The sequence below is a fragment of the Anopheles funestus genome, chromosome 2RL (genome assembly GCF_943734845.2).
Source record: "Anopheles funestus chromosome 2RL, idAnoFuneDA-416_04, whole genome shotgun sequence".
Lineage (NCBI taxonomy): Eukaryota > Metazoa > Arthropoda > Insecta > Diptera > Culicidae > Anopheles > Anopheles funestus.
Window position 1 is genome coordinate 52,245,965 of NC_064598.1, and position 23,897 is coordinate 52,269,861.

General features: G+C 39.7%; 3 protein-coding genes across 34 annotated transcripts in view; all 3 read left to right on the top strand.

Moving 5' to 3' along the window:
* LOC125762403 (calcium-activated potassium channel slowpoke) overlaps nt 1–9,732 on the top strand; it is a 62,055-nt gene extending 52,323 nt beyond the window's left edge. For 14 of the 26 annotated variants that reach the window (XM_049424454.1, XM_049424450.1, XM_049424460.1 and 11 more), the window contains 8 exons: nt 677–818; nt 1,745–1,919; nt 1,987–2,211; nt 2,280–2,559; nt 2,641–2,777; nt 2,845–2,987; nt 3,061–3,280; nt 3,353–9,732. In XM_049424454.1, the coding sequence (XP_049280411.1) occupies nt 677–818; nt 1,745–1,919; nt 1,987–2,211; nt 2,280–2,559; nt 2,641–2,777; nt 2,845–2,987; nt 3,061–3,280; nt 3,353–3,493 (1,463 nt within the window). In that variant the 3' untranslated portion in view covers nt 3,494–9,732. Of the gene's footprint in view, nt 1–676; nt 819–1,042; nt 1,109–1,744; nt 1,920–1,986; nt 2,212–2,279; nt 2,560–2,640; nt 2,778–2,844; nt 2,988–3,060; nt 3,281–3,352 lie in introns of all 26 variants that reach the window. The other 12 variants (XM_049424440.1, XM_049424451.1, XM_049424445.1 and 9 more) reach the window with 1 other exon arrangement.
* A 363-nt stretch (nt 9,733–10,095) lies between these two features.
* On the top strand, nt 10,096–12,356 carry LOC125762410 (uncharacterized). The gene is made up of 2 exons (XM_049424477.1): nt 10,096–10,272; nt 10,423–12,356. The coding sequence occupies exon 2, from the start codon at nt 10,757–10,759 to the stop codon at nt 12,047–12,049; it is 1,293 nt and encodes a 430-aa protein (XP_049280434.1). The 5' UTR covers nt 10,096–10,272; nt 10,423–10,756; the 3' UTR covers nt 12,050–12,356.
* Nucleotides 12,357–12,599: 243 nt separating this feature from the next.
* LOC125762405 (V-type proton ATPase 116 kDa subunit a 1) lies at nt 12,600–23,421 on the top strand. Of its 7 annotated transcripts, none has more exons than XM_049424471.1 (10): nt 12,600–12,676; nt 13,598–13,779; nt 13,850–14,155; nt 17,204–17,256; nt 18,873–18,914; nt 20,437–20,563; nt 20,639–22,015; nt 22,093–22,348; nt 22,417–22,588; nt 22,678–23,421. In XM_049424471.1, the coding sequence occupies exons 2-10, from the start codon at nt 13,663–13,665 to the stop codon at nt 22,778–22,780; spliced, it is 2,553 nt and encodes an 850-aa protein (XP_049280428.1). In that variant the 5' UTR covers nt 12,600–12,676; nt 13,598–13,662; the 3' UTR covers nt 22,781–23,421. The 7 variants fall into 7 exon arrangements, with proteins under 7 accessions (XP_049280428.1, XP_049280424.1, XP_049280422.1 ...); XM_049424467.1 differs by lacking the exon at nt 17,204–17,256 and adding an exon at nt 18,346–18,440; XM_049424465.1 differs by lacking the exons at nt 17,204–17,256; nt 18,873–18,914 and adding an exon at nt 16,378–16,529.
* The last annotated feature ends 476 nt before the right edge of the window (nt 23,422–23,897 follow it).

The following is a 23,897-nucleotide window of genomic DNA, read 5'->3' on the forward strand; positions in this document are numbered from 1 at the left end:
AGTGTCTTATGAATGAATTTCTCCTTTTTGCGGATATATTATTATGTACTATCGATTGTTTCTTTTTTGTTGTATCGCTCTATCTCTATATACATGTTACTTTCGCTCTGTCTCTATTTACTTGTCTTTCTTTTACGGAAGCTCTGTGTTTGGTTCTGTTTGCGTTGCGAAATGTAAAGAAAACAAAAAATAAGCCAAAGACTGCACGCGGCAGTCGAAAAAACTTTATAATATTCGACGTTTCTTTACCTTTAATTTTCATTATGTGTCTCTTCCTGTTGTACCTTTGTATTGTAGCATTTTCTGTTCAAGTGTAAATAATGCTAATTTAACAAGGCTTCTGTTTATCTATCTACAATGTGTACTTTCTCTTCCTGCATCCTATCCTATATGTGTTTTTTTTTCCTATAAACGATTTGATCTTCAAGTTTATAGGAAGGTGCCATCCCTTTACTTGTTGTACATGAACATAATTTTCCCAAAAATTCTTTCAGTGTTGTCCATATAGATACATGTCATGGCGTCATAGCTATGAATCGTGTACTATCATTCGATGTTTCTGATGTTACACACCTGTTTGTTGTTTATCTACCGTAAAATACATTCGCACCGACCATTAGATCCGGCCAGTTATTCTAATGCACGTGTCACAACTTTTATTGTCGTTCCAATTTAGTGATCAATCGAAACCGAAGAAGCAATGTCTCGATGACCGGTTCCAATCAGATGCTAAACTCGACGAAACAAGTTAACAAAGTAAAGCCGAATGTAAATAGACAACCACCGGATAACTTAATATCACCGTCGACGTATAACAGGTACGTGTAAATACAACGCTCGCTGTAAACATGATTCCGTTTCGATTAATAACACTTACTGATCGAATTGCAACAAGAAAAAACAAAATTATCCTTAAAAGGGGAAATAGTTTAAACCTGTTACTTGTAGTAGATGTTGTACTCAATTTCAATGACTATAAAAATTCACTACCATCACCAGTTAAGCGAAACATCTCACACACTGATACTGGTATTTTTTACAGGCCACCCGAAACCGAACCAAGCCCGTACGCTGGCTATCAACTCGCTTATGAAGTGAAGAAGCTAATGTATGCACACACTGTTTTTACCTGTTTACTAGCTACAATTATTTTTTTCTCTGATTATTCATTCTACCACATTGATAGAATTTTATGCTGTTATCTCTCTTTTTAATTTTGGTTGGTTTGGTTTGATTTTGCTCAAATTTCGTAGTAGATATTACACCGTTCCCACTCATCTTTCCCTTTTATGCAGACGTTTGAATTCCTCCCAGAAACTGTCTCACCATTTACTGTTGTTTGTGCAAATGCCTTGTACTTGTACTTGTTTCTTCCATTCACTAAAGATAGCTGATTACCGTTTCGTTTTGCCTGAGTAATTGAATTTGATCGTTGTTTTTTTTACATAAATAGAGAGAAGTTGCATATATATATTTTTTAATTTCTTGTTTCTGTTGTGTTGTTTTGGTTTTGTTTACATCTCCCATAGCCTTATGAGTTGAATGGATTAAAGTTGAACCCTGTTGTCCTTGTTAATCAAATTTTGGTTGCTCAGTATGGTTTGAAAAACTTTGGTTTCGTTACCGTATCTGAATGCTTAGTTGATGGTTGTTCGCTTAGCACTGTATTGCCAACGGGAGTAATGGCTGACGGGGAGTGTGGCAGTAACGTAGTACATTTATGTTATTTTGTCAACTCACACAGGCCAACAAGCCGTGGCAGTGGATCAGGAGCGCAGAGTCAAAACGGTGTCACACTGCAGGCAGGCATTGCTGACGATCAGTCGAAGGATTTCGATTTCGAGAAAACGGAAATGAAGTACGATTCAACGGGGATGTTCCACTGGAGCCCAGCGAAAAGCCTCGAGGAGTGTATACTGGTAAGTACACATTGTGCTGGCAAGGACATGCTGGAGCTGCTTTGATATACGTTTCATACTCTTCCAGGATCGAAACCAAGCGGCCATGACCGTTCTGAACGGGCATGTGGTAGTGTGTCTGTTTGCCGATCCGGACTCCCCACTGATAGGATTGCGAAACTTGGTCATGCCATTGCGAGCGTCCAACTTTCACTATCACGAACTGAAACACGTTGTAATCGTAGGATCGGTCGAATACATCCGACGCGAATGGAAGATGCTGCAGAATCTTCCCAAAATCTCCGTTCTTAACGTAAGTGTCATTAGTTACGGCCGTGGTGGGAAGAAACGCTCACTGGTCTTGGTTTCACTTTATCCCAGGGTTCGCCGCTTAGTAGAGCAGATCTCCGTGCCGTCAACGTCAACCTATGTGATATGTGCTGCATTTTGTCAGCGAAAGTTCCTAGCAACGATGACCCTACGCTAGCCGACAAGGAAGCCATCCTGGCATCGCTGAACATTAAGGCCATGACATTCGACGACACGATAGGCGTGCTTAGCCAGCGAGGCTCCGAGCAAGACAATTTAACTCCCGTAGGTAGTCCAATAGTTCTGCAGCGTCGTGGTTCAGTTTATGGTGCCAATGTGCCCATGATAACAGGTAAGTTGTTAGCGTACCCTTATTGCCATCCTTCAAACCTGACGTGACGTTCTTCGGTTCGCATACGCGTTATCTTTGCAGAGTTAGTTAATGATAGCAATGTACAGTTTTTGGATCAAGATGATGACGACGATCCGGACACTGAGCTGTATCTGACGCAACCGTTCGCTTGCGGTACAGCGTTCGCTGTGAGTGTGCTGGATTCACTGATGTCTACGGTATGTATGCGGTCTGCCATAAGGCGTTGCACGGTTTATGATGATTTTTCACCTCCTCCATATACAGACATACTTCAATCAAAACGCCTTAACTCTAATTCGTTCGTTAATCACGGGTGGAGCTACACCGGAACTAGAATTAATCTTGGCCGAAGGTGCTGGACTTCGTGGTGGCTATAGCACACCCGAGAGTTTGAGTAATCGCGACAGGTAAGCAAAAACGTAAAGGGTTCAACTCATATATGACAACTGAACTGTTTCTTCCATCGGTCTGTTGTCGCAGATGTCGCGTTGGGCAGATATCGTTGTACGATGGGCCGTTGGCCCAGTTCGGTGAAGCCGGCAAGTACGGCGATTTGTTCGTGGCGGCTCTCAAGTCGTACGGCATGCTCTGTATCGGTTTGTACCGATTCCGTGATACCAGTTCGAGCTGTGACGCAAGTAGCAAACGCTACGTTATCACCAATCCACCGGACGACTTTTCCTTACTGCCAACCGATCAGGTAGGAAACGATGGGACACAGTGACGGTGAACGTTTTTCATGAAACGTACTTGTTTTTGGCTTCCCCGATAGGTCTTTGTGTTGATGCAGTTCGACCCAGGGCTGGAGTATAAACCGGCGACGGTCCGTGGACCCTCAGGTGGTGGCCGAAATCAAAACAGTCAAGCAGCGGGTGTCGGTGGCGGTGGTTCAAACAAGGACGACAACTCTTGACTATTACTGTGTAGCGCCCTTACCGATGGACCCTACTCATACATATGAACAAAAGAAACCGATTTTATATACCAGATTGCGATCTATATCAAGCGATTTTTCCGCAAACTTGTCTACATTTTCCGCACTCCACCTTCGCGTTCCATTACGACGAAAATACACTAACTGTGTTTCGAACTTTCTCGTCGTGCTGCGGTATTTCGTTGGTTGGTGTTCGCTTGGAAGCTAAGCTAGCGTTTACTCAGAAAACACCAGTGCTACTAATACACTATCTATTGTAACACGTGGTATAGAGCGCCATCTAGTATATAAAACCATCCCACAGCCAGTATAGGTCACACGCACAGCACGGTGGTAGCGCTAGATGTTGGCTTGATCCGCTCAAATGACTCTGAAATCTCTGATTGAAAAGCCAACCATCTGTTCTTCTCCTAATACCAACTGGGTGGTGACCAAACCATGTTGGTCATCCACAAAACTAACTGCAATGATGCATTCTTTACCAAACCAGCAATCATCTACGCTACAACCGAGCTGTGTGCATGCATAATGGGGCTGTTCATATGGAAAGAAATTTCAATGCCAAAAACGAGGAAGAAAAACTCCACTTGCTTCCTACACCATTCCGTAACAAGTGTTTATGTTTCCTTCCTTTCTCTTTGCATATCGTTTCCGTTACCTTTATGAGTAGGTTCAACACAGTTGACGCTTGGTCGTACGATGTATTTAATTTCCTTATTCATTTCTCATCTATCGTAGACGTATAGTTTTACTGTTTGTTGTTAAGTTTGAGTTAAAGTTACGTTACTGTATTGATGATTTTATGTGCATTATTTGTGTGTATTTATCTGTTGCCTTTATCTGTTAGCTTCTGCTAGAAGTCAAATAAAACAATTCGGTTCGTTTAAGTATGTTTTAGTTCACTTTTAATTTATTTTATAATAAGACACATCTCTAAGCTCTAAGGTTAGTGTACATGTTTATTTTCGCACACAAGAGCATTTTTTTACTTGAAACACTATTTTACTCTTTTTGTTCTATATCCAATTTGCACAATGTTTAGTTTGATTGCAATAAGGGTGTAAGAAGAAGTGACAAATTAAGATCAATGGGCGAAATTTCAAACTCAAATTGGGGGTACCATCACAGGGTTGCTGCACACAACACACTCAAAACGGACTGCCATTTTCCATTGGCCGTTGGATTGGGTAGCAGTGAATTGTGAAATCAAACAAAAAGCTATATAAAACGCCATGTACAAAAGAATAGTAATCGAGATGATGCGAAATCGTACACAAAATAATGCTAGTGCTAGTGATAATGCTTTTCCACAATTCATCCCTTAAAACGCGACATAATGTTTAAACAAACACAAGTTTAATCGATTCTAGATAATTACGGTGCCATTTGCAAATAAACATCTGTTGTTTTGTAATTCAACAAACAATGAATGAAATGAGCGAAACACTACTAAATACCGAAACGGACATGTAACTAACAACTAACAGCAGAAAAAAAATGCAAAAAACGAACAAAATGAAGCAAAACAAAAAAAAAACAAAAAAACCACACTTTAGAAAGATCGTTCAGATGGCGGGAAAACAACCAAGTGAGCTACTAAACGCAGTCGATACTTAAATAGTGAAATGCGCAAATTGAAGAACCTCTAACTTGATTTAAGGCGAATTCAATCGAAAGACACAATCATTTTATAATCAAAACAATACAAAAGAAAAAACATGTGTAACCTAAAGAGAGACGCAGAAAATAGTAACAAAGCGAAAAAAAAACTCTTGTGCATTAAAAACGAAAATAACAAGCAAACGAACGGAGTATAAAACATTGCATAAAAACCAACAGCAACACACATACACACAAACCATTAACAACACGAAATAAATCCGACGAGCTATGTTAGAAAATGCGTATAGCCAACGTAAGAACGAAAACACAAACAAACAAAAGAAGCCAGTCTTGAATCCCAGTAGCCCAGAAAATCGAGAACAAATATCTCCTAGCGAGCGTTACATTGACAACAAACGATAGATAGTTGATCATACGAAGAAATCATTCTAACTGTTTGCTCTTGATCTCCCCCATTTTACCTAGAACCTCCCCGCGGGTCCGGCCAGTAATGGTGGGATGTTTGTTTTAGAAGTCCTTCGCTAGTATCGGTGTTTTGCCAGCAATAATGTGCATTAGTGTGGATTCCGTTATTGTCATTCTTAGTATCATCAGCTACTACGCCTTTTCCTAGTGCGTTTTTTGTCATTGATTGTTAAGGCATAAATTGTTACGACTTGATGTATAATAAGGCTACACAGGGTGCTTTAGAAAATCGGTTTAATGACTGTTTGTTGCGTGTGCATTTAATTTAAGGACAGCGTGTCTAAAACCAAAAAAAAACTAACCAAAAAAAAAAAAAACAAAAACAGCAGACGAAGACGAAACGTAAAAAATAGAAACAACCGATCTCTTCCCATTCCCATTCTCAACCCTGTTCTCAAACCAACCCCAGTCCAATCAATACGCGATGAAAGTTTGGTTCTGTTTTTGAATCAAACACACGCGCGCGAACAAACACACACTCTCAGAAGCGTACTGGAAGTATCACTATATAGGCTATTACAAGGTAGTTGTTAGTATATCGGCGGCAACACACGCGACTGTGGCAAACGATTTGTGGCTCGGATGCTCCGATCGGAGTTCGTTTTCCCCCTTCAGTGAGTATTGGTAGTTGTCTATATTTGCATTCCTGCACTTGCATGTTTGAACTCTGTGTGTACATAGAACTGATAAGCGAGCTTTTTTCGTTCTTACGAACCATCAACTGCTGAAACCAGGTGAATATTAGTCAATCATGTGCTACTGTTAACTTTACCGAAACTTTGTACGCTGTTACGTGACGCTAGAAGCGCTGTCGCATGGAGTCGCATGCATTCCTATCTCTCTCTCTCTACTACGAGACGTATGTTTACATCCAGCGGATTTGGGTGTTGTAAGAAAAAGCTCTTGTCCTGATAAATGGAAATGATTTCCTTGGCTTTCTGTTCCTTTACCTTTTTTTCTCCTAGTTATTGGTCTCGTTCTGTAGTACCAACTTTATTACTGCTCAATATGCAATCACAAACATGCTAGGGATTGGAGTGACTTCCGTCACAATCGGAAGTGTAATGCCGAACTGTGAGCGTGTGGGGCATATGTTTTTTTTTTCCTGTGGGAATTGTTTTGTCCTGCCTTACGATGTAAGATGGCCTTCAAACGCTAGTTCACAAAGAAAAACAACCCGCTTTCAATGTCTATGCCGAATAGAGATACATTACATTTAGATTGTATCCGGAGAAAAGAGGGCAAATTCATTCTCTCACGCAGTGAACTTAATGCGAAGAAAAAAAAATGGAAACATTTGCTCACAATCCTACGCAAAAAAAACACACACACACACACTACTATATCAAATCGTTATCGCACTGAACACTCTTTCCAATCGTACACAGTCTCACGTCTAGTTCTTCTAGTATGAGAAAGTCCTTTACACAAGAGACGCCTCTAGAAAAGCATGCTGTAGTGCCACATTTGCCGTGCCGTGACGCATAATGAAACATTAGCCATCGTACTCATATAAAGGTAAAAATGAAGAGAAAAACGAAACAAAAAAAAAGATACATCATTAACTCACCCATCCACACGCACAGCTGTTACACTATGTCTATGTCTTGCATATTTGACCTAATTAGATAGCGCCTTAGAAAAGAAATCGAACGAAAACGAATGATCGATAGCTGAGGGTCGACAGTGAGGAATACGGTAGTAGCAATTGTTCAGCTGTTAGGACGAAGCGAACGCGCGAAGAAGCTTCTTTCATCAAACAAAAAAAAAAGGAATCAACGATGATTTAACTGTTATGCAATTTTTTGTAATGTCTACTACTTCAGTTAACGCTTCCATCGTTGATTCACGAGTAGTAGTGTACTTTTTACGTAGATCACTTTCACAGCAAAACAGCAGCAGTAACCGTACTTGCAAAAACACTGCGTTACGAAGCGTTACATTGAACGCGTAACATTGAAAACGATCGACATGAAATAAATACTGTGTTCAAATGCACTGACTTCACGAACTATAATGCTAAATCTCTGGACATGTCTGTTTGTATCAAAATACTGGACGAAGTGAAGCATCCAACTGTGTGACAAATAAACCAAAAAAAAAATTCCCACACTCCAACACAGAAGCGAATAGCTGTAAAACGATCGAAGCTGTAACTGCAAAAAAACCGGAACTAAATGCTAAAGCGAGCCCCAACATGTTTTGGGGCCTGGTCCGCAAGGGTAACTAGCAACTAACTAACCGGGATAAACAATGAAATACACAACAGACAGCAGCAGCAGGAGCAGCATGTCGTATTGAGCGTAGTGCGGCGAGAGATTTATACTTCTAGACTAGTGTAATTAATTTCATACAAAATATATACATACTGCTAAAGAGGAAGAAGTGAAGGGCAAGGGAAGGAGAAGATTAAAATATCGAATTCATCCAGCCCATTGGCCAGCAGAGGCAAGCTGTAGTGCGATAATTAGAGAAACCATCAACAAGTATGTGAAGCTAATGCATGATACACAAAACGCTACATTGAATCGAAATAGTCGTTATATTTTCTAAGTGTATTGAGATGTAAGATACAAAACACTTTGCTGCCCTTTTGTTCGGATGATAGTTATCAGTTTCGAACCATTTTTTGTTTTGTTTATTTGATCGCGATCATTTCCATATGATAGCCACTAAAGGAAACCGCGCGAACTGAGGATCGAATGTGTGTGGGTGTGTGTGTGCGTGTGCATGTGTGTATGTGTGCGTGTGTGATGCCGCAACAACCAATCAATTCGAAATGCAATAGAGTTAACTGCTAGAGCGATGGAACATAACATTAAACATAAAGTTAACTGAACGAATGGCAAAGGCCATTGATGAGCGCCACCATCATGACATCAACAGCAACAATACTACAAAAGATGTAGGAAAAGGGAGTCAGAACACACTAGCCAGTATTTAACAGAATTTAACATACGAGCTACTAAACTCGTTTGCTGTGCAGTGCGGCACACACGCAAATAGTGACCATGAGAACATGGTGAGCAAATGTGAGCAAATGTGAGAATGTATGTATGCGAGGATGCGTGAATGTTCAAATCGTCAAGGGTAGAATCCTTTTTTTATAGATTTTTCAAAAAACTGACAAAAAAGCATACAAAAATAACTACTTCAGCTAGTGTAATAATTTAGTATGTGTAAGGTATGTGAAAATGCTAAACATTGTACATAGGACGTAAAATAATTCTCAACAAAAAAAAAAATTATCCGTGCATTTGAGGTACACCAACAGCTGAACGTAGAGCGCATCAGTAACAAACAAGAAACCGCTGAATGTGGCCAACAGCAAAGCAGTGTTGGAAGTGAAGGTACTGGTCGAAATGCAATGGACTGGCTAAATCTGTATAGAAATGGCTTTAGTTTCATCCAGCGGGTATGCTCGGATCGGATGATGATCGGTTGGAGAGGTATATACATACATACAGTCGAACACACATACGTAGCCATACGGGGCGTGGAGGATGGAGCACGTCGATAACGTAACATATGCCATCACGCCAGTTAGCAGCAGCAGCTTAAGACAAAACGGGCTAGAGGAAAACATTAAGCAAATCAGCTAACGCAAACAGCCATACAGCCAGACAGGCCAAACTCTCTGAACACACGAAACACTTACACAGAACACGTACACGTGGCACACTACACGAGCGAAAGCGAAAGGGCCTGTAGTACAGGAGATAATGCACTAAACAAAGCCGCGGATTTATAAAGCGAACTTAGAACGCAACAAGCCACAGAGTGCTGCTCGTATTACACTTACTGTATCTCCTGTCGTTGGGTATGGTTTTTGCTAATACAGTTTTGTAACGTAACCCCTTCTTAAGTAGATTGCGTGTGCGTGCGGAGTGTCATAGTGCTGTACGATTTTTGTTGAATTGCAGATACAATACGATTGCTCGGTGTTTGATTTAATTTTTACATGCTGCGTCCCCCCCGCTGTTTAGTTGTCGTTTTTTCCATATAATGACGTATGCAAGACGCGATGAAAAATGTTGTTAACGTTAAACTTATTGTTAATTATAAAATTCAATGCAAAGAAAAACCAAAACCAAGAACAAAAAAGAAAAACAAATTGATGAATATAATAACTAACGGTAGTCTCTCTTTGCGTTTACGCAGCAATCGATCCGAAATAAATGATCTGGTTTACGGTGATGGGGTTTGATAACATTTTAACGTTTTAAATATATTTAGATATCGTAGTTTACATTCGTATTAGTTACATATATCGTTAATGTTGGATTGTTATTGTTTCGTTTATCAAGTGATGGTGTACTTTCCGTCGTGCACACTTAAGCTCAAAGCAGCACGTGTTTGAAATATTTCATTCAAATTTGCTCGAATCGCCGCTTGGCTGATTGTGAAACGCACAGTCAAATTAAAAAGTTATGCAATTCGGTCAAAACCCAAGCAAAAAGTTTCGACTTTGTCAAGAGCAAAAACGTTCTGTCATTTGCTCTTGACAAGTCGAAATTTTCTGCTTGGGAATAATAACAACAGAACCAGCAAAAAAAACCTCTTCAAAACAATCAATTTTTTGCTGCGTTGCTTTTGCGTTCGATGCAATTTTAGTAAAAGTCCATCGATGGTTAAAGTGTGGTAACTGTTTGCTTCAGTTGTTAACAAGTGTAGGTGTTATATTACTGCCTAACTGTATCACAACTTGTACGAATGATGTGAATTTCTCAATATCACTATTGATTTTTGCATAGCTTTTCAAAGTGGTACACTGATACGTACACTAATTGCATTGATGATTCTCATTATTAATCTTCCAGTTGCTGGTCAACTTACTGATACTATAGAACTTGGTAGGAAATGAAATCATTTGCATCTATCCATGTTCTCGAGCGATAAAATTGTTGTTCCTTCTTTTGCGAAACCTGTTCCTGCGTGGTGAAAGAAGAAGAAAAAGAAGAAGACGTGTGTTTTCGTGTAAATAAACATCCGGCTGCTATGCATTAAAACAACAAAGACGGAAAAAGTTACAATCGCTCTGCAGAGAAATCGCAGCATTAAAAGCGTAGAAATGTGAATGAAGGAAAGAGTGTAGTACTCCGATAGAAACTAACATGAACCGGATGGGACAACGTTCATAAAATCTGCCATAACATGTCGGCACAAAACAACAGAGGATTGTATCGTAGGAAACATACCGATGAACGCAGCAGATCGTTTGACCAATCCGCGATAAGTGATGATGATGATGAAGAATCGGACACACTGACGGAGCTATCACGAGAGTCGCTTACAAGTAGTCAAGGACGTAGCAGCATCGGTTCTATACCATGGGCAGAGGATGCAATTAAGCAGAATCAAAACGAATGGGAAAGGATCGATCGGATGTTCTATGGGGAGGAAGATCTCCCTTCAGACGCGAAACTCCGAGAAGAAATATTGGAATGGACATCCGTATTTCCTTTCCTTCGTGTTACGGGCAAGCCGATTACCATCCTAGAGTCTGTCCATGCGAAAGGTAATGATCCGTTTCATGAAGAAATATTTATGGTGGATCCTCCCCTACCTGGACGGACGCGTTCCTCTCGCTCTGGCCGAGATGGGCCGAACAAGTACCCGGTTAAAGATGTGGAATGTGTACTTACTTCCTGCGAGCTGGACAAATGCTTGTGCATTAGCTCAGGGCAGTTATACCGTCAAAGCAATCAAGCTTCAGCGCAAACGAAAGCCGGACGACGGTCCGGAACAGATCTCGGCCCGGTGTCGGAAGTCATAGATAGGATAGATAAACCATACATCAAAGTAAAACCTCTCAACAGTCTGATGGTACCACAGGTGCCAGTCGTCTCGGTAGGTTCGTTCGGGTTATTAATATCGAACCACTATGTCGGCACAGGTAGCTATCATGCTCTGCCTAGCGTGAGTAGAAATTGCAGTGCACAATCAGTCACACATAATAATATTGAGGGAAGCAACAATGCTGGCCGTAGCAGAAACGTGAATCTACAACGCAAACTCGCACCGTTGCCCCATCGGCCATCACAACAGCAGCAGCACCAAAACAAATCTTCTAAAGCGATCGAAACAACTATACTGTCGGCGTCGGCATCGGCAACACATAATCGCATCCCACCGTTAACGAAGAACTATAAGTTCCTGGTGCAAAACAGCTACGTGGCACCGACGTTGTTGGCGGAAATTGAGCAAAGGCATCACAACAAACTGAATGTGGTGAAATCGGCAACAACGAGGTACATGACATCATCGCCAACTAAACACATCTTTGCTTTGCCTGCCTTAACCGGAATCGATGGATTGGTTCGACACAATCCTGTTACGGGTGCCTCGGGATTGCAGCCAAGTCCGGTCAAGAGCCGAGCGTTTCGATCGGAGGTAATCGGACGGTCGATATCTGCTGCTGTTACACAAAAACAAAATCCAATCTAGCACAAAATCATTCATCAATGGTGAAATCGTCAAAACAGTAAATTACGCACCTTTTTTATTTTAATTTATCACGCTTTTAACGGATGGTTGACCGGAGTAATATTGTGCAGAATTTGGTTTTTTCTTTTGAACTCTTGCTTTTATTAATGATAGAATCGAACTATGATCTCGTACTATTAAACCAATATGTTTAAGGTTTTTTTTGTAAATTTTATATCATAATATGTGTTATAATCACAAGAAAAGATGTTTGTAGAACTGAATTAAGCATGGTTAACAAGCAAATAAATATTATTTTCGAGAGAAATTAATTCGATTTAATTTGCATGTAAAGAACAAATCAATGATGTGAATAATCTGAGGGATAAAGTATACTATCATATGCCCTTTTTTGTATTCGGTATGAGAACCGATACCTGTCGAACAGTCGCAACTGTACTAAAGAATGGTAATATTTCAAGTGCAGCTTTTTCCGACATAACGTAATGGGAAAGCAACGGTGGTTTTAAAACTCAATAACAAAACCCCATTTTGCTGCATGGACCCATCCAGCACCATTTGACAGCTACTGTCAATAGTAACAAATTCGCAAACCACACATACCCTTTCGATAGTGCAGGTCGTGCTGTAAGTTGCTGCCGTCGTGTAGCTAAAATTACAATTATTCATTAGTTGCCAGCCCTGAAATTAAAAACTCTCGTTAGCAAACCGTGCACGTACGTACCGTGAATTTGGGACACTGTTAAAAGGCATTGAATGTGTTTGCTGATTTGAGGATTGGAAGTTTCTTTGAATCCAGCTCATCCATAGCCTGGGGCGCGGTGGACAACATTTTTTGCCCCCTCCCCCACCCAAGTCCGTTTGATGAGTAATTTATTCCCTATCGGCTGTTCTGCTAATGCTGTGCTTGCGCTTTGTGAAAAGAAAACAGTGTATATTTGCTTGTCTCGACGCAGTCAAAGTGCTTGCGGGTTGGTTGTTGTTCGTCTTCTTTTTCTTCTGTTCTCCGATGAACAGCACCTTGCACGAAGGGCAGTGAAGAGGCATGTTAATTAGAAAAAAAAGAGTGCGCGTGTAGGAGAAAGTAGTGAAGGTTGTCACGCATAAGCCACGAAGTCGTCAATCGATCCAAACTTGTCCCTTAGCCTGCTGGTGTTACCAAACAGCGCTAAGGATTATCCGTTCGCCGTGCACTACTCATGTGATGTTAGAAAATCCATTTAAATCCGATCTCACAAAACGTAAAGAGGGATTTTCGTTTTCGATAAAAGCATGAACCCTTAATTTTGGGGTGGTTTCTACAGATAAACTCGGCGCGGTTGAATTATTTGTGCTACACTTTGATAAAGCACCAGTGGCAGTAAGCCTTGCTAGCATAATCCTCGTCCGCTTTTAAGATAAGCACAGTCGATTCGGTAAACTTTGTTAATTTCGGTTGAGGAAATGAAATCACTCTTTAGGTTTGGGCCTTTAAAGTTAGACCCTACCGTTAACAAATCAATCGCGCACTGGTAAAACAGTAATAATATTCTGAAATTTCGTTTACAGTCGCAGAAACAGCACGGCGTTAATTTTTGATCCGAAGCGCAACCGTTAGCTTGGAATCCGGCACAATGGGGTCCCTGTTCCGTAGTGAGGAGATGTCCCTCTGCCAGCTGTTTCTGCAGAGCGAGGCCGCTTACGCTTGTGTGTCGGAGTTGGGAGAGTTAGGATTGGTTCAGTTCCGTGATGTAAGAATGGCTAACTAAGAAACTAGATGACCGTTCCGAAGACACACTTTAATGTTTGCCCTTCCCACAGCTCAATCCCGACGTCAATGCGTTTCAGCGCAAATTTGTTAATGAGGTGCGCCGGTGTGACGAGATGGAGCGTAAGCTGCGCTACCTGGAAAAGGAAATCAAAAAGGATGGTATCCCCATGTTGGACACCGGCGAGAGCCCCGAAGCGCCGCAGCCTCGCGAAATGATCGACTTGGAGGCAACGTTCGAGAAGCTGGAGAATGAGTTGCGCGAGGTGAATCAAAACGCTGAGGCACTGAAGCGTAACTATCTCGAGCTGACGGAGCTGAAGCACATCCTGCGTAAGACTCAGGTCTTTTTTGACGAGGTAAGTGAGCCTGGTAGTACTGAAACTATCATTTCATGGTTAAGATTGAGCTACTTAAAATTTCGTTGTGTACATCATAACAAAGAGATGATTTGTAGATGTTGCACTGTACGTGTATGTTCCGTTCATTTTACAAATATTGTGTTTTCTTTTGTTTGTTTCACGAATTGGCTTCTAAAACTGTCTAATGGTCTATTTGAATATGCTATATTAAAGTAAAACATATAGCTGATAAGATTCTTTCACTGTGTTGGAAGTCATTTCGAGGAAAAAAACAGTAAAGTCAGGAGAATGTTCATTGCCATACACAGTTTTAAGTTCAACAACTTTTCCCAAATTCCATTGATTATTTCTTTAGTTTACATTGTAACAAGCTAATTATTCATTCGCCATCGAAAAGTTTATTTCCATCCTAATTGTACCATATGAAGGAGCCCATTGCTATTAGTTAAGAAAAGGAAAAACAAAACAAAAGGTACAACCATTATTTAAACTCAACGTCTTTAGATGTAATAGACCACGTGCGGGGGTTTTATTTGGGGAAGTTGATTAAAACAACTATGAAATCAGTTATTAACGAAGAGATGAGGAAGATTGACATATGTTCAGGAGGACGAGGAGGAGGAGATTTATCGAACTCCTCGAAAATCAATTGCATACCGTTTAGCTGGAGCAAAATAGGAGCATGCGCTCTTTATCTTAACATTACTACCCATTTGCAAATGTCTCAGAAAACACTCTACTACATTGATTTTGCAACGTTATCTGCATGCTTTATTTATTTATTTGTTTAAAACTTATCTACCATAGCTCAAGGCCGGCAATGTGCGCGTTTGAATTTGTTTTTTTTCTCTCTTACCCTTAATTTCTCATTTATTTAATGATTGAATATTTATTCATAGCTTAAGTATCTTAGCTCAGTTACATTTATATACTAACATTTATTAAATGCAGATGCTACTGTGCCTGTTTTTTCGTGAGAATCGGAATAACGTTTCAAAATTCATATATAAAAAGGACTGTAAAAATCACGATATCAATCATTCGCAACAACACAACTGAATGCTACTGGTGATTGGTGTTACGCCTAATCATATGATGATTGTATGAATTGTCTTTCTTTTTAATTGCTTTCAATAATACACTTTATTATCTCTATCTTACTGTAAGTATGGAGGATCTGGTAAAACATTAAGCTTGATTTAAAAAAACACGTTATATAATTCACGTTATATACATCTAAAAATGCTTTCTCTTATTGTCGTATGTGCGATTTTCTAACGAAACGAAGTACGATTTAACTAATAAGGTTTTTTTTAATTTACTCCCTTGTGCGATTTGCAATAAAAAATAAACGATTTTCACGATTTGCAATAAAGTTGGATAAAATTATACGTTAAACAATTACAAGACCTGAAACCCATGCACAATTGTTTCCACTCTCTCACAACAGCTACGTTTTTCGTAATCGAAAGTGATGGTGTCTTGAGGAATTATTCTGCCGGAAGGCTTCTATTTGAATTTTCAAACAAGCTTTTAGTTTATTAGGAAATTTTTGAACAAGAATTTCACACTTTTTTCAACAACTTACTGAAATAGGTATATAAAACCCATTTATATTGTGCATGGTTGGCATGCAATCGTTTATCGGTTAATAAGATTGCAATAGAATTACTGGAAACATTGATGCTTGATCTACGTGTGCGTTTTTCTCATTCTACAGAGTACAAGCAGCTGTGATTGATTATCATACTAACAACATCCCTTTGGGTTTGGGTTATCTAACAATCTAAACACACACACACACACACTGATGGTAATGGTCATTGATGGTTACAAAAATGTTGACGTATGTACTAACACCTCACATCGCAATCAATATGCTACGGCAATGAACTTGCTGCCCCGGCCTATCTCCTTTCACAGGAAAGGTGTTACATACACTATTTTGTATTCAGCTTTACAAATTCCCCGTCATAAGGGAAGAAATTCGATGTAATGCTTTATTAATGGTTTTATACACATTTTTGTCCCTTCCTTGCCCTTTCCTATATATATTTTTTGCTATGTTGCTGGTTGGGTACGTATTGTTTCGGTTGTGTTGTGATTGCAAAAAAAAAAACAAAAAATAAAACAAAACTGAATTCGATGCAATACAAAACAAATAAAAAATGCACGCACGCACAAACTTGCATTGAAACGATCGAAAAACGAAAAAACAGGCCGTATATACTGGAAATGTACCTAATAAGACAAGAAACCGCTATCAACAGATGGCGGATTCGCACAGGGAAGAGGAGCAGGTTAATCTTCTTGGTGAGGAGGGCATTCGAGCAGGTGGTGCCGGGGCACAGGGACAAAATCTAAAACTAGGGTAAATATACACATTTTTCGTTCAAACATTTACCAGTACTCTTTCCTTCCGATTATCCTCTTTCTACTCATTCCCCTTATCTATCTTATCTCCCGCAATTACAAGTGTAAAGTTTACGATAGCGCAATTTGTTACCATCTCTTTTCTGGCCATTTGCTTTCCAAATGTGCCAAAATGCATTGTTTGCAAGATGCGCTAAGTTAGCTTCCCCTTTTCTGATCTCTTTTCGTATTCTTACCTTTCTGTAGTATGTATTCGTATATCCTTTTCTCTATCTATCTATTATACTCGTTGTTGCTAACCGTGTGGAAGTTCTTGTAGTAAAAAGGGATGTCTAAAATATTGTATGTTACTGATTTATGTAATGCTAACCAAACAGTTTTGAAAATGTCATACAATGTGGGAAAGTAATCCATTCACACCATGCACACCAAGTACGCCATACAATGTCACGTTCTTCTAAAATGTTCACGTCACGCGTCACCTTCCATTTCGTTCGTGCTGTTACGTGATTGTCTTTTCGCTGCTAGGATGTGTCCTGATATTAAAAACTCTTCATATTTTTTTTTTATCTTTTTTCCCCATCACATGGCTCTATCTTTTTTGGGGAGTTTGCTTCTTCCTTGTCCTTACGCCCTGCGTGTGTGGTATCTCTCCGGAACTTATGTGCGCAGAAACGTTACGAACGTTTCCCCGAATTCAACCCCAATTACTATCGTCATTTAAGGCAAGCCGTTGTGATTAATCCATGCAAAAGCTACATTTGGTTGCCTCTGAGATATTAAACGTTTGATAAAATCCCAAACTGCATGTTTCACTGGATTGAAGTATTCGCGTTGTGTGTAACCATTGTATCATTTTGATATTTCTTTAATTCCATTTACCTTTCCTTGGAAAACAACGTCCAATGTTTAGAATTAGATAGATAAAGTAATAGTTGCGTATTGTGCGTACAAAATATCGATTAATACTTGTTTTTTAAATGCACCTGTTTTGAAATGATCGCACATCGTTTAATTCGGTTCAATTGTTCCAGAAATGGTTATGGTTTTGTATAATTTTGCTTGATGCGCTTTTTGTTGCTAATGCCGCTTTAAAAAATAGATCAATTTCCTTGTGCAACATATTGCCCAGCTGTCGAAAAGAATTCGTCCCAGGTATTGTATTTTAATAATTCAGCAAACGTTAGCTATTTATCGTTCGCTTTACATCCATGTAGTTCTTGATTTTTTCTCTTTTTACGTAGAATTCTCTGTGCTACTAAAGATGCTAACATTGTTTAATAGAATTGTTGCGAAGCTCGAGTACTAATAATTGTTCTTAAAACGTTTTATTTAAATAATGGTATGTATTTTTCTTACTCTTTGACACAAGAGAGTTAAATGCGCAAAAAAAAAGTTGATACAAAATTCTACAGTTGTTTTTTTTAAATCCTCCTTCATCATCAGTAAATGATAGGTTTTTTTTTTATTTTGCGTTCATATCCCGCTTTTAAACATTCTGGTTTAGGTGAACAGAATGTTCTCGTGTCAAAAACATTGGTATTGCATCGTCCCGTTTGTTATGGTAGAATAGGTTCAAGTTGCTAAATTTATCATCATTTTTCTTCATTACAAGTACATTAAAATGTGTGTTCCTTCGCCATTTGTTTGTGTTATTTTACAAGTTTATTTTAAACCTTTAATCATCACTCAGCAATTAGCGATCATACAATGGAACATGAGAACAGTGATAGTTATAAACAAACAGCAGTATAATATAACAAACCAAACAAATAATTATCACTCACACGTACCTATTTGTTGAATGTGTACAGCAAGAGGGTGGCATGCATACCACCGAATCGATGACCCGAGCGTTGATCACCGACGAATCACGCACTGGCAAGGCAATGGGTCCTGTTCAGCTAGGGTAGGTTTGAATTTGATTGTCTTGTGAATTAAATTTTCTTTTAGTGTTTTATTTATTTCTACAAGTGTAATTTAGTATTTGGTTTTGTTTGGTTTTTAATGCATTAGCCTATTTGTTTTAACAGATTAACAGAGTTGATGCTCTCACTACATTTCAATCGTAATTGCTTAACAAATAATAATAGCTTTATAGAACAATGGTTTACGTTGCCATAACTAAGTTCTAGCCATTCTTACGTTGTAATATTACTATTTCTCTTCTTCTTTTCCTCTTCTGTTGGTGGTATTTCGTTTGTATGTTGGTTTAATTGTTTGAACTTAACACAATCTTATGTTCTTTATGTATTTTACTGTCCCACAATATGCTTCTAACTATGTTTATCTTTTCCTATTTTTCCTATATGATATTAACGTGACTAATTTTTAACTGCAGTTTTCTGGAAAAATCACAAGACACAGAAGAGTACCTTCCATGGTCAGTAGTAGCTGATAAACTTGGACCATCTCTGTATTTCCATGTTATAAGTAGTACATGCCCGTACCCTGTATACGCTGCTTAATGCTAATAATGTGTGCACCCATAACTAATTTCATGCGTACTGCCATTGCCTAAAACACATACTTTCGTCATTATGCCGCCCGCTTGATGCTTTATCGTTCTTTTAGAAAAGAAATATTACCACAAAAGAAACAGCAAAAATCATTAGATAGGTTTCATTCAGTTTTGTATTGTTATAATATATCAAATATTTTAAGAAAGCTTATTAAAATCTTTGTTAGTGTGCGTTGTGGTACACAGTAAGAATCAATTTTAAAGTACTATTTGAAGGTCATCCATTATATCGTCTTTTTATTTCATTATATCTTATCAGCCATTTGTTGTTATATCTATTTGTAATGCATTGCTTCGTGTAGCTGTATACTATCATAGCTACCCTCATGTAGAATTGAAATTACTGTCGCTGCTTTTGTTTTATATCGTGATAGCTTGCATACATCATGCATTCCTTGTTATGAGTTATCAAACATTCCTACATTATGATTTGTTCGAAAGTCCTTCGTTTTTGAGCGTGCATTTGAAACGTATTATTCGATAACATTTCATGTTAAATTTGTTTTTTTTCCAAATGTTTTTGCCCAGGGATGGTAGGAAATAGAAATTATCGAAATTGAAACAATTGGTTTCGAATATAGCAATTGATTACTAATTTCAAAACTAACAAACCTTCTTTACATTACTTCAATGTAATGATTAACGAATACCGTAACATTTTTAGATTAGCGTACAAGATCGAACTGTAATGGTCATTACTCATTTTAGTATTACATAAATCACTACACACAACATATTTCTAGAATGAAAAATTGAAAATGTGATACGATCTTTCATTTATACCTTTTATTTGACATTTCATTTTTATCCATTGCTATTTTGCTTAGTTTTGCAGTTTTTTTTATTCACAATACCGTGAAACAAATATTGTTCTAATGTTGTTTAACGGTGTTTATGTGTCTCCGTTAAATAACGTATGAAAATTAGCAAACAAAATCATGCATTGATATCGTTCTTCCGTTTCCGAAAGTTGTGCATTTTTCACATATTATTAAGCTGTTGCAGCTGTACTAAATGCCTCTAGCTAAACAATTTCTCGTTAATATAGCCAAACCGCTTACAGGTTTTTGAAACAGATAAGGATAATGTGTGCACATTTTCAATTTTTTGGATTGGTTTTCTGTGTTTAACAAAAAGAACTATGCCACACTGTCTAGCCTCTTAAACTCCATTTCGTATCTGGCTGTTACCATCTCTCTTACTCTTCACCTCTTTCCTTGCGTTCCACGTTCCATTTAATCCTTGACTAAAACTCCGTCCCTGAACTGTCGATAATATGTGTATTTTTTCGTCTGTTATCGTATGAATGTCGAACGTTCCGTACCGTCGATAATAAACAAATCAAAAAACCAACACCACCACCACACCGTTATAATGACTGCAGCTTTGTTGCCGGAGTGATCCTGCGCGAACGTTTGCCGGCGTTCGAACGGATGCTTTGGCGGGCGTGCCGTGGCAATGTGTTCCTTCGCCAAGCGATGATCGAAGACCCGTTGGAGGATCCATCGACTGTAAGTAACGTGCTTAGTTGATCGTAGGTGAAAAATTAACGTTAGTCGTAATGTTCGTGTATATCTGCTCCACAGGGAGATAAGGTGTACAAATCGGTGTTCATCATCTTCTTCCAAGGTGATCAGCTGAAGACACGCGTGAAGAAGATTTGCGAAGGTTTTCGCGCGACGCTCTATCCATGCCCAGAGGCCCCAACCGATCGGCGCGAGATGGCGATGGGCGTGATGACTCGCATCGAGGATTTGCACACAGTGCTTGGACAAACGCAGGACCATCGTCATCGAGTGCTGGTGGCTGCGGCCAAAAATCTGAAGAATTGGTTCGTTAAGGTGCGCAAGATCAAAGCCATCTACCATACGCTGAACCTTTTCAATCTGGACGTGACGCAGAAGTGTTTGATCGCGGAATGCTGGGTTCCGCTGTTGGACTTTGAAACGATCCAGATCGCGCTCCGGCGTGGTACCGAGCGGTCCGGGTCTTCCGTGCCGCCGATCTTGAACCGAATGGAAACGTTCGAGGATCCACCGACGTACAACCGGACGAACAAGTTCACGCACGCTTTTCAGGCGCTCATCAATGCGTACGGTGTTGCGAGCTATCGCGAAATGAACCCTGCGCCGTACACCATCATTACCTTCCCGTTCTTGTTCGCGGTGATGTTCGGCGATCTTGGTCACGGAACGATAATGGCTCTGTTCGGTTTGTGGATGGTACTGAAGGAGAAACCACTGGCGGCAAAGAAATCGGACAACGAAATTTGGAACATTTTCTTCGGTGGCCGATACATCATCTTCTTGATGGGGGTATTTTCGATGTACACAGGCTTCGTGTATAATGATATCTTCTCGAAGTCGTTGAACTTGTTCGGGTCTGCTTGGTCCATCAACTACAACACCTCGACTGTGATGACCAACAAAGCACTGCAACTTGATCCGGCGGGAAACGATTACGCCCAAACGCCGTATCCGATTGGGCTTGATCCGGTCTGGCAGGTGGCCCCGTTGAATAAGATCATTTTCCAGAACGCGTACAAGATGAAGATATCGATCATTTTCGGTGTCATTCACATGCTGTTCGGTGTGTTTGTTGGTCTTTTCAATCATCGCTACTTCAAAAACAAGATGGCCATCTACTGCGAGTTTATCCCGCAGGTTATCTTCCTAGTGTTTTTGTTCTTTTACATGACGCTGCTAATGTTCATTAAATGGGTTAAATACTCTGCTAGTGTGGAGGGGGCCCATTCTGCTGGTTGTGCACCGTCGATCTTGATCACGTTTATCAACATGGTGCTGTTCAAGGCGCCCGAAGTTAGTACTGGCGATTGCTCCCCGTTCATGTTCGCGGGCCAGGAAGGTTTGCAAAAGTTCCTTGTCATCGTGGCACTTCTTTGCGTACCATGGATGCTGCTCGCGAAACCAATCCTGATCATGCGCGGTCGTAAGGAAGCTGCCGTAAGTATTTCCCAACTGGCATGTCTTGCTGTCAGGGTTTTCACTTTTGATGGAATGTTTTACTTTTATTCTTATAGCATCAACCAATTGCACCGTACAGCAATGAAAATGGCGATGCCGATGGATTAAATCAGCACAATAACGCGGCAGCAACTCAGGGAGGACAACAACCACCGGCACAGCAGCAGCAGGGTGGCGGTCATGGACATGACAATGAAGAAATGTCTGAGATTTTTATCCATCAAGGTATCCACACAATTGAGTATGTGCTCGGATCAGTGTCGCATACCGCTTCGTACCTTCGTTTGTGGGCACTGTCGTTGGCTCATGCACGTAAGTATACCTTATTTGTAACATCTTCAACTTCAATTGCGACTAAATTTAAAACATTTTTGAAACAGAGCTTGCGGAAGTGTTGTGGAACATGGTGCTGCAAAATGGTCTGAAGCAGGACGGTTGGATCGGTGGAATAGCTTTGTGGGCCGTATTCGCGTTCTGGGCTGTGTTGACCGTGGGAATCTTGGTGCTGATGGAAGGTCTTTCCGCTTTCTTGCATACACTGCGTCTTCACTGGTAAGTGATTGTATCTACCAAATTGTAGCTTCCAAAAAATCGTCAACTTGTACATTAACCATTTCTGTGATGCCATGACACTTTTCCAGGGTGGAGTTCCAGAGTAAATTCTACGCTGGCCTTGGTTATGCGTTCCAACCGTTCTCTTTCGAGGTCATCCTGGAATCAAGCTCCAGCTCGTCGGAGGACTAAACTGTCGCACAAAATGTGTGCATCGGTTTGGCATGGAAGCGATAAGGCAGACAACAAAACAAATACGATATGAATATATACTCTTACACAGATTGCTCTTTGTCGGTGCTCTGTTGCGAACGAACAGTGTCAACCCTATTCTTCTTCAAACGCCATTAATAGTCGAGATATCAAATGAAGCGCATAAGAAAAGATAGCGCGTAACTAACACAAAGACGCAGAATGAGATGTTTAAACTACATATATATATATAGAGCAAACATTCATAACTAACTCGAAATATAAATTATACGTGTTTAATCCCTTTGCAAATTGAAAATGACATTCACGAATTTATCGTTGCTGCAGCTGTGCGCGCGTCATTTCAGTGTAGATCTATGTTTGTACGACCGTAGTAAAGCTTTTTCGACCTATCGAAACTGTCCTATTGAAGACGCTTTTATGCACAGCTTGCGCAACCATAGCATCTTAGCATCTGCATCTCTACATATTGTCCCATGAAAGTAGCATTCGGATAATTTGTCTCTGTCCTGAAAAGTGACAACATTTCAATACTTCGACACCGTGACAGAAACTTACCGATTGCAATACTTATCAAATATTGGAATAAATGTTACTTGTTCATTAGTATCAGCAAAGTACTTCTATCGTGGTTGCATATCCTTCTCTTTCTGACCGTACGTCCGAAAAAAGGTCATCATTATATTTTAAAATCATGGATAAATCACGCAAGTTTACCATTTTGTGCGAAAATTTGCAACAAAATCCGAAACAATTTAACTCATTTTTATGTTATGTATTAAACTTTCATTCTCCTTCAACTTTTATCAATCACTGAATGTTTCCTACCAAAAACCAATTGCATTAAGATGAACCATTATTTTCCGAGTTCGAAACAGTAGCGAGGAAATTCGTGACAAATTACCTGTATTTTATCTTCCCACGCTACTGCTGAAAAGAAATACAATGCAGCGTAGGTGAATATGAATATTGCTGTGGATACACTATACATGCTTAGGCCACCGGTAATTTCTATTCTTGGTGGAAGCTAGCTAAGTTCCACTTGTACCTGGAAGCCGTTGTAAGCTCAGGGCTACCTACATATATAGTAGAAGTA

What these genes read in the sequence shown, in the direction of transcription:
- LOC125762410 (XM_049424477.1), top strand. Translation starts at nt 10,757, where the DNA reads ATGTCGGCACAAAACAACAGAGGATTGTATCGTAGGAAACATACCGAT.
- LOC125762405 (XM_049424465.1), top strand. Translation starts at nt 13,663, where the DNA reads ATGGGGTCCCTGTTCCGTAGTGAGGAGATGTCCCTCTGCCAGCTGTTT. An exon ending in GGACAAAATCTAAAACTAGG is followed by an intron (nt 16,530 to 20,436) that starts GTAAATATACAC and finishes TAATGACTGCAG; the next exon opens with CTTTGTTGCCGGAGTGATCC. An exon ending in CATACACTGCGTCTTCACTG is followed by an intron (nt 22,589 to 22,677) that starts GTAAGTGATTGT and finishes ACACTTTTCCAG; the next exon opens with GGTGGAGTTCCAGAGTAAAT.